The 11,004-nt window shown below is 38.8% G+C and overlaps 1 protein-coding gene across 2 annotated transcripts in view; it reads right to left on the bottom strand.

The window, feature by feature from the left end:
• stk11 (serine/threonine kinase 11) overlaps positions 1-9,446 on the bottom strand; it is a 124,994-nt gene extending 115,548 nt beyond the window's left edge. The window contains exon 1 of one of the 2 annotated variants that reach the window (XM_043721243.1): positions 8,996-9,446. In XM_043721243.1, coding sequence (XP_043577178.1) covers positions 8,996-9,357 — 362 coding nt within the window. In that variant the 5' untranslated portion in view covers positions 9,358-9,446. The remainder of the gene's footprint in view (positions 1-8,995) is intronic. The other variant, XM_043721242.1, reaches the window with a different exon arrangement.
• Between the last annotated feature and the right edge of the window lie 1,558 nt (positions 9,447-11,004).

Raw genomic sequence — 11,004 nt, 5'->3', positions numbered from 1 at the left:
TTGATTTTGTACCTACAAATGTTATTCAGAGAAAATAAAACAAGAATAAAGATATTAAAGCACCATTACCACATAAAACACAACTACAATTAATTCTTTTTTTGCACAGTCACCAACTCAACCTATACCTAATGCTATTGTTATGAAGGTGTAGGTGTGTACTGTACCTTTGAGAGACAAAGGAAGCAGGCAAGGACTGAAAGCATAGAGGGTGCTGAACAATTTAAAAGTGTAACATTTGGTTGACACAAGTAGCTGGTTCTGTGTGGCCATGGTACAAAAACAAATTCTAATTCAGACAATCAGTTTAAATTATGCCTCAGAGAACAAAGTCCAATTGAATTTGAATTTAGTGTTTTGATGACATCAAATCAATGAAATGACCCGACGTTTTGGGGTATAAAACCAGACATTCTGAACAGTTAGAGGGTAAACTACCAAGAACACATACAAGTACATACTGCAAGCCAAATAACTCTCTGAACGGTACCTGTCCAGAAGTTGTGCAGAAGACCAAAGAGACAACCCAGGAAAACAGAGGAAAATACAGAGGGGAAAAAAATCTACAAAGGAGAATTGACAAAGCTGACTCTTTTGAAAAATTTTTTTTGTGTAGATCTTAATCATGGTTTTCTATTGGACCAGTATTGTAGAATGGGAGGTAAAAGATAGGTTTAAGAGAAAGGAGTTGTAAATAGTTGCTTAATGTTCGCCTCTGGGCTGAATAAATTTGTTAATTTTTACTTTAAATAGTGATCTCTGGGATAGTTATTTGCCTCTCGAAATTTAACAAGTTAGGGCACGAGATGAATTTCTTTGTTTATCGGGTTTAAGTTAGCTTACCCAGTGTCATAACTCTATACTAAAGCAAATCACAACCTTTAAATTTAAAAAATGCAATAATGTAAACCAACAGCACAAAACTAGCAGACAAACAAGCAAATTATGAATTACTTTCTCCTATCAAATATCAGTGTGTGGTTCATTCATAGCAAGTTAATTGTGACACAGGAACAGAGTTCACTCAGTTCAAATACATTGATCCTTGTTTGAGCAAAATTGTGCAAAGAAGATCAGCTTTATGCCAACTTTAATACTGTTCCACAGCTAGTACAACAGATTAAAATATCCAATTTACAACCTTGACACAGCAACCTTGTATTGATACACCAAGTTAACATTTCAGTTAATAAGGAAGGATAGACTATTTTTTTTATGATTTGTCAGTGATATTTCAATAGGTTGCAAATAAGTAATTAACCATAGTCCACAAAGGACCATAGATAGCTCTCACCACTAAAGAAAGAGACAATAGAACAGATATAGCTTGGGCGGAATTTATCTTTAAGTGTGGGGCAAGAAGAAGTGGCATGCTACCTTGAACTACCTCAGCAGGTATGAGGGTTGAACATGCATACTGGCATTCACTCTCACCATCTAGTCAACTGAGCTCATAACCCATACACATATTCATGAAAAATTCCATGTTTTGTATCATCAAAGTACAACAGTCATGCTAATCTTCCCAAAGTTGTTCCAATTTTACTATATGTGCAGCCAAAAACACAGTCAGCATTAACAAGGTAATAAAAACCTGACATGTTATGTAAAAATAATCCTTCACTATTAAAGGTGGTGGCTAGTTTTGCTTTGACAAATATTATGACCAGACGCATGAAGATATCCTATCCTATTCTTGATTAAGAACCAGAATCCCAAACTTTTCTCTCTGCCAAGGTGATCATTTCTAATGATGTCAAAATGGAAATTATGCAAATGCAGCTCTGAACACAGCTGGAATTCCTTCAAATAGAAGCACTCATACTATCTTAAGTATCAGACATTCCGAAAAAAAATCACAATCAGACATGATTTCTTGGGATGGCAGAATAGACTTTACTCAAACTGCGCTTGTCTCAACTCAAAGTCAGTAATATAGTCAAATAAGTTACTAGTTGCTGTCAAGTCAAGATGCTTTTACTTTTAATAAAACCTCAATGATTAATATTAATAAAAAGTTTCATTAGGAAACCCTCAAATAAAGTGTTTAAATCACTGCTTACAGTGAACAAAGATTAATTTACAGTCACCCTACAACTGAGAGTTGAGCAGCAGGAAGTTACATTTTATTTCTTACAAAAAAACAGTATGACTAAAATCATTCACAAATGTGCCAATATTACTTTATTGTTGTGTGTGAAGATAACTGTCTTGAACATCTTCACACGACTAATTGCTTGACAAAACGTGAAGTCAAATCTTGCCTTTTTTTGGCTAAGTATGAATCATGTTGAGTTCAGTGGAATGATTTTCACTACAAAAGCTCAAACAAAAAAAGTGAGAAAACTAATTCAACCTCATAACAAGAATTGTTTCATCAAACTCTATGTGACTCATACTCATGCAAGTCGCGAAGGATACACAGGTGCCTCGACAGTCTCCACTTGGGATGTGGCTGGGACTTCGGCCTGCCCCACTCCAACATTGGGAGTTGCAGCTGTGGATAGTCAACTTACCTCTAGCAAAATCGACCTTGGCATGTCTGGCCCACTCAGACTCAAACACCTCCTTGCTCACTTGACCCAACCTCCAGGGCCAACATGTTCCACTATGGAGCAGGCTCCTACCACCCCATCTGCAGAGCAGAGGAACTCTGTGCAATTTTGTATGGAGAATAGGAAGCAAAAAATGTACTGATGTCGTGTTGATGACAGCTAGCAAATTTGTACATAGTTTGTTGATCCATATATCTGATGTAAATAATTTGTCTACCACATTAGCACGTCCAATGGTTAATTAGGAAAACACTTTAAAGTTTCTTTTACAACCAATGACATACAAATTGATTTAGTATTTCATAAATCCTTGCATCTCACCATTCACATGACTGTCCTGGTCTATGTTGTGGCTTTAGATGCTTCATAACACCCTGCAGAATCACTACCTGGCTATTAATGAGGTGCAGTAGTTGGGGATTGTGACAATCACCATGTGGAAGCTGGGGTAGCAATACAGGTACACAAAACTGACTCACCCAAATACCTTAGGCCTGCCCCACCCCTCAGCTTTGCCTCCTGAAGAGCTAACTGCATATCTCAGAGTTTCTCAGTCGTGACAGAGGGATGCAACCAAAACGGTCAATGCTGCACAACATCTGGGACAGGCACCCACACCATATGTTGGAGGGCAATTTTTTCTCTTGTGCACATCCAGTGAATGGATATAGATGCAATTCCTTCCTCACAAGTCAGCTCTCTCACACTACCCACCAACAGTCCCTTTTACAACCATTCTACTCAACAGTGCACACTGTCTACATGCTTCACAGTTGGCATGACAGCATGTGGTCCTCTCAAGTAGCTTTCAGCTTCAGTGTTCATACGCTGCTGAGACACTCATTATTAGGACCTCCTTTCGAGGTGCCCATTCTGTTAATTCCATGGGTTTTTTTTTTTACTACCCCTGGTCATCACCCAAGCCCTTTACTGGTGACTGTCTAGCTGTCATTTTCTCCCCAATTACAATACATTTCCAACATAATAGAAATAAGTGAGAACAAATTCTTTATGTAAGTTGATGATCCAACTTTACTTTCAGGTCTCGGTCACCGCTTTATGCCAGAATGTTGCTCCAACATTAAATGCTAAACAACATAGAACCTTTCTCACTTGGGCAATAGAAAGACCAAAGGCATTGAATTTATACTCTTCTCAATATCATTCAGAGTTCAAATTTCTTATTTCTCTCTTTTGTCAGTATGTCCTGCCCACTTCAAACTTAAACCCAACATTTCTTCCAAAAGTAATGAACAAGTCCATGGGATGCATTAATATTTAAGAGATACACAGAAGTTCAAAAATAGTGAAGTAGCATTAATGAAAGGGTGCCAGCTTTCCTCTTAATATTCTGTCATTTAATAATTAAAATTAATGAATTGCAGTATAAAACATTTGATGTGCAAACAACTCTGGTTTTCAGATGGACAGATGTGAGCGTATGACAGTAGCAAAGACAGCTAACACAACATGGGTGTTTAAACAGATCTTGTGGGACAGTGGGCAGAATCTCCGCCTTTTAGAATCAAATCCAGGTTCCAAGGCCTCTCTAAGACTTACATGGAAGCAAAATATTGCTGATCCTGGAAATCTGAAACAACAAACAAAATGCTGCAGAAACTCTCAGATCTGGTAGCATCAATTAAAACAGAAAGAGTTAATATTTCAAAATAAGAGTCACATCGAACTCAAAATATTAATACTGCCAGACCTGTTGCATTTCTCCAGTACTTTCTCTTTATGGTCCACTTCAGGACTTGACGGCCACAGAAGAGATGCATTTAAACAAATTCAAACATTTAGCCAAACAAATTCAATATCAATCTGCAAATCCTTCCAACAGTTCAATACAGAATATTGGATTATCCTCCACTTTGAGTATCAGGTACAATTAAGATCAACATAGTACTTAAGCACATCCTAACTTAAGAGAAGGACAGCTACTGTAACAGAGTCGGGAAGCTTATTCTCTCCCACCACAGCTTTTCCATTAATTCACTTTTCTGTTCCATAGCCTGTTCCATCAATCACATTACAGCTGATCTTTAAAAAGAATTCCATTCACCTGCCTCTGTTTCATATCCCTATACCTTTAAAAAACTACTGATCTCTTGAAAATTTGAATTGTCACGCTCATAGTCTTTTTTTTCCTGTTTCCGCAAAAATGTCCATTATTTTCCCCGAATTGACTTTTTCCCAGCATAAACATTTTGACCTTAATCTCTCGTATGCCTGATCTCAGGTCTGTTTAGCTGTCCTTTTCTCAAGTCAGGATGTGCTTAAGTACTGTGTTGGCCTTAATTGTACTTGATACTCAAAGTGGAGGCTAACCCCAGTATTCCATATAGAGCTTTTGGAAGGATATTGAATTTGTTTGGCCAAGTTTTGAATGCATCTCTTCCATGGTCAAATCATGGGATGGATAAAAAAATAGAAAATACTGGAGAAACTCAACAGGTCTGGCATTTGTGGAGACAGAAGCAGCATTAATATTTCGAGTTCAATGCAACTCTTCCTTTGAAATATTAACTCTGTTTTGGTCTTCTCAGATGCTATCAGATCTTCAACATTTTCTGTATTGCTTCAGATTTCCAGGATCTGCAATATTTGCTTCTATGTAAGTCCTAGAATTGCCTCTGGAACCCAGAGCTTGATTCTAAAAGGCAGAGATTCTATGACCATATCACTGTAAAATGAATCCAACTAAATTGCTTGATACAATCATAAACACACAACTCACAATAATAACAAATGGCAATCCCAGGAAAACTGAACTCAATAAACACCTTATAGTTAACTGTTTCACATAGCAGTTGGTAAATCTGCAGAAGGAGTGCAAATTGCGTGCTGAAAAATTTCTTTCATAAAAGAAAGCATTCATAAATAGCCATATGGCCCAAGTTAAGCCAGTAGTTTTTGTTCCAGTCTTACTCAGGCTCCCCTTATCAAATCTTTTTCTGGCACACTGATGACTGCATTAATGCCATGACCTACTCTGAAGGACGACATCTTCAACATGGACCTGATGAATGTATTGCAAGATCTCAAAAACTATGTGGATGCATTGGTGGTAATCTTTCAAACATTCCCAGATTCTGAAAAACCTCCTGAACACTAAGAATGTGCAAAGGCAATACAAGCTCAAGAAAGGAGGAAGACAGAATGCAAAAACTATAGACGAATTAATCTTTCTATTTGAGAAAATGCTAGGATCCAATACTAAAGCAGTACATTCAGAACATTTAGGAAATCTTAATACTGTCAAGCAGAATCAATATGTAGTTGTGAAAGGGAATTCATGTTTGATAAATCTATTACCATTCTCTGAGGATGTGGAATGCAACGTAGAAGAAGAGGAACCTGTGGATGCAGTGTATTTGAATTTTCAAAAAGGAGTTGATAAGGTGCCAGAAAAAAAAGGTTACCACACAAGATGCGCATGGCACTGGGGGTAATAAATTAGCACTGGCTAACAGTCAAGAGAAATGGCTGGCAAACAGAATCTAGTGAAATGGCACAGGGATAAGTACTGACAACTCGTATACCTTGGACTAAAGAACAGTATACTGTCACAAGTTTGCAATTGATACAAAAGACAGTAGGAAAGCATCTCATGAAAAGGATTCAGAAAGTATCTAAAGTGATAGCGATGTATTAAATGAGAGGCAAAAATTGACAGATGGAGTATAAGGTGGAAAGGCATGAACTTGCCACTTTAACAGGAAACACAGAACAGTAAAGTTAAAAATTAAACAGAGACCAAGAATGAATGCAAAGCCAACATTTGGGTAGAAGGAATTGTCTTTTGACGAAAGGTTAAATAGTTGGGCCTATACACATTAGTTCAGACGAATGGAAGTTGATCTCATTAAAACATAAGGTTTGAGTGAGTTTGATAGGGTAGTTGCTAACAGGATGTTTCTCCTCATGGAAAAATCTAGATCTACTGTGCAGTTTAAAAATAAGGAGTCTCTCATTTAAGATCGAGATGAGACGAAATTTATTTTCTGAGGATCACTAGCCCTTGAAATTCTTCCAGACAGCAGTGGAGGCTGGATCATTGAATACATACAAAGCTGAGGTAGACAGAATTTTGACCAACAAGGGAATCAAAGGTTACAGGCAGCATTCAAAAGATCAGCCAAGATCTTACTGAATGGTAAAGCATATCAGACAGGCTGAATGGCATACTCCTGACTCTGTTATTTTATGTTGTGTTATTAATTCCTTAAAAAGACCAAATCAACAACTTGCACTTATTTTGCACCTTTAGCATATTAAAACATTCCAAAGTACTTCACAGGAGTGTTATCAAAAACATTTGATACTGAGTTACATAAACAAGAAAAGTCTATGAGAGACGACGAAACTGTGCAAATAGATTGGTTTTACAATATAGAGAGCATTGAAAAGAAAAAAAAGAGACGGAGAAGTAGTGAGGTTTATGAAAGCAATTCCAGGACTCAGGGCTTCAGCAAGGCAAAGGCACTCAGTGATGAGACAACATAAATCAGAAACACATAAAAGGTCAAAATCTGAGCAGCAGAAATTTCTCAAAAGGACAGATTACTGATATCATGAGAAGTAAGGCCAAAGAATGATTTGAATACAAAGATGAGAATTTTAAATTCAAGGTGTTATTGAGATCAGAGTCATGTACATCAGCGAGGGGTGATGGGTGAAAGGAAGTTTGTGCAAGTTAGGGTATGGGCAGCAGAGATTTGGATGAGCTAATATTTACAAAGGATAGAACATTGGTGGCCAGTCAAAAGAGTAGTAGCGCCAGGAGGCCTTCAGCAACCAATAGGTTGATGCATTATCCACACTTGATTTGGATCAGATGTTTTAGACCTATCACAGTCCAAACTCACTTGATCAAAACCAGTAATACTAACTTCTAAACACTATGAACCAACATAAATTAAGAAAATAATTACAAAAGCCTATCCAAAAAGCTGACTACCAATTCAGAAAAAAAACTGCACTTGTCTTTTTGATTCTTTGCAGCAGGCCAAGTTTCCATTACAGCAATCAACAAATATTGTTGAAACTTTAGCTTGTGAAGAATCTCAGTGAGTTGAGCTGTGCTGAAGCAAATCAGATGCCAGCTACCTTGGAAGAGGAAGGCATACAACAAAAAAATTAAGCAGGACACTTATTTAGGATTTATTTACTATTTGCAATGTAAGTGATCTCCTTTACACATTTTATTTCAATAATTGAGACAAAGGTATGAAGATTTATCTAGGTGTTTGTAAAATTAAAGATTTCTAAGATTACTGAACAGATATTAGCTATGTCACTATCAGCATTCACAAAAATCACACCGCTTTCCCCAAACCCAAAAAGTCATGTATGCTTTCCTCTTCAGTTCCAAAGTCACAAACTCACTTCCTTACCGACCTGAAAAAATAGTCTTGTCCTGACTCTGAAAGAGAATAGTCCCAAATTCACAATCACACATTGACAAAAACTGACTCAGTGAAACTTCAGTGAAGGCAGAGCATGAGTATTAACTAAAATTGGGAACTCAGCCAAGGAATGTGCCTAATATTTTTGTTTTGCAAATTCAAAGCTCAAATTTTAATAGAACTGTGATAAAAGGTCTTTAAATTTTAACCGAGGTATCATTTTCAATGAGAATTGTTTCCCTGTTTTACATTTCTAAACACATACTTCATAGTTACACCAAATCCAATACTTAAACAATGTAAGTCGCTGTTCAGTGGTTGAGTTTTTAAACCACAAAAAGAAATGGAGCGAGAAGGTTGCAGCATTCAACTGACTAAACCTCTCTTTTGGTTAAAAGTAAAATCAAACATAATTTTTAAATGTCATTGCTACATGTTGCAAAAAAAAACACAATTACTGCAAACTATTTAGTAAATCAGTTGGCAATCGTAATCTTTCCTCTTTCTCTGCCCTACATCACTAAAACTGGATGTTTAAATGGAAACAGCTGTCCAGTGCCAACTTAGTATGTTCAAAATGTTAAACTCTTAATATTGCTACAGTTGCGGGATTCAAGAATACTATGTCATTACCCAAACAGTTACTCCTCCCCTTTTCAAAAATATGTCAACTTAATAAGTCGAGTACCAGAACTTTTTTTTAAATCAGAGAGGGGGCACGAAATCACTGCCTTTGTTATGTTCAAAAATATATGATCATCAGAAATTCAAAGATTTCAAACCAACATCCAGGTTGGTTGCAGCAAGAGGGGCTACTAGTTCGCCACTCAGCGTCCCTTTTGGGACCAAGAACCGGGACGATGGACTGACGGGTTGGTTGTCAAAAGTAATAAGTGGAGATAGGGAGGGGTGGGGTAGAGTCCGTCCAAATACCACTTCGAGGGATTCGGGTGCGAACTGTCAGTAAGCATTACCGGCGCTTCATGAGCCTCGATCGTGTGTGCAATATTTCTACTTCCATCCACTTACTTTTTCACATTCGCTTCCCCGTTCGGGATCCTCCTCAGCTTTTTCTTCTTGAGGATTTTCACGGCCCTCCTGCACAGTGTCTCAGAGTCCAGCATCTCCTTGACTTTGCCGTAGGAACCCTCTCCCAGGAGGTCGCCCATTAGGTACTTTCCGATGATTTTGGCCCTTTTCTTCCTCGGCTGGTAGATCACGTCGGTGGAGTCTATCCTGTGGATGAAAGTGTCCACTCCCATGAGGTCGTTGTCACTGATGTAGTCAATGACCTCGTCCATCTCGACATAGTCTCTGAAAGGCGCCAGGATCGACTCGGATTCCTCAGGCTCCTCTGGCTGCTGTTGTCGTTGTTCCGCTCCATGCAGCATCGCCTCTCCTCCCTCCTCCTGCAAGGAGTTCAGTTGTTAGGCAGCCGCCATTTTGTTTACCTGCCCCTGAACAACTCCAGAGTTGCCGTTGTGCGTCATCACCCCCAGCCCGCTGGATCCTATTCACTCTTCCGATTGGTCTTCCTCCATGTCCATCAACGGCGTTACCAGGCGATGCCACAACAGGTCCCGCCTTGACATGCCATTCGTCGTTTCCATTGGTCCGGCGTCACGTCAATTATCGCCGTTACCTCACAACCAGCGGGAAAGACCCGCCCCACAGCACAATGTTCTAAGACTCTATTGGCAGCCGCTGGAGAAGAGTGGGGTGTTTCATTGGTTGTTGTGTGTGTCAATCAGGAGCATCTCAGCAAATCAGAGAATGCCCTTCCAAAGGTCTCCTGCTCACCTCACGTCCACTTCAATCTCCTGCATTTGGGAGGGTTGAGTTGGTTTGGTTCTAATCCAGAGGTTTAATATAGTTATGAAAGAGACGGGAAGGGGAAGTTATTTTTAAATGCTACATTCTGTTAGACTTTGCACTTCGGGCCCTCGGATTTCTAATATTTTAGCAGGACAGTGAGACAAGAAAATCAAAAATGTTTCTTGCTACTGAAAAGTTTTAAACTCAATTCACAATTTTTTTAAAAAGGTGACGATTTGCCAATTTTATGGCCGAGATTGTAGACTGTGTCTACAATCCGATGTAGCAAAGTAACCAATGCTTCTAATCAGAACTGAAATTTTGAATGAATGGTTTTTTGTCACATGTATCTTGAAGATACAATGAAAAGTGTTTTGTTGCTACAAACGGGCACTGTTTTGAGTTGCAGTAAGGATAAAAAGAAATTACTTAAATAACAGCTCATCTTCTGTTCAAATTGGGGTTTCATGCAAGGCTCCAAGTCTTCTGCGAGGTCTCTGCAAGGTGTCCTGATCCTCAAGGAGTCCCGCTCTGGGAACAGCAACAAAAACGCCAATGCCATAGGAGATCCTGCTCTGCTGCCACTGCAACCTTTCCTACACTGCCAAGAGTCCAATCACCAGGTCAACCACCACCAGGAGTCCCTGCTCCAGACACCACCACAGCCACCAGGAGTCCTGATCCATGGTGTCCAGTGCTGCAGCCACTGCCTCACCGACACCTCTCCAGAAAAAAAGGATGAAGAAAAACAAAAAAAGATGAAAAGTACGCAGAGAAAATGATGCCTCTGGGCCTGAAGAAGATGGGTTTCAAAGAGCCTAAACACTCCTTAGCATGTTGGTGCCATCTTCATCAACTTCATGTTCCTGGAATTTAGCTTAACCAAACTACTTTAACAGGATATAAATTCTTGCCAACTTTGGTAAAATCTTGGGAAACTCACTTTTCTGAAACAGCATATATGTGCTCAAAACCATGTCTCCCAAAAATCTTTTGAACTGAAGAAGAACTTTTCAGCCAATGTTTTGATAAGTTCTTTTATTTATTGAAGGGGATTTTTTCAAAGATGTTTCAACTAGTGGCAAATTAACTGAACTTTTTGTGATTGAGGGGCATGGATAGGATAAATAGACAAAATCTTTTCTCTGGGGTCGGGGAGTCCAGAACTAGAGGGCATAGATTTAGGGTGAGAGGGGAAAGATATTAAAGTGACCTAAGGGGCA

This window comes from Chiloscyllium plagiosum, chromosome 31 (genome assembly GCF_004010195.1).
Source record: "Chiloscyllium plagiosum isolate BGI_BamShark_2017 chromosome 31, ASM401019v2, whole genome shotgun sequence".
Classification (NCBI taxonomy): domain Eukaryota; kingdom Metazoa; phylum Chordata; class Chondrichthyes; order Orectolobiformes; family Hemiscylliidae; genus Chiloscyllium; species Chiloscyllium plagiosum.
This window is presented reverse-complemented; position numbering and strand designations above follow the sequence as displayed.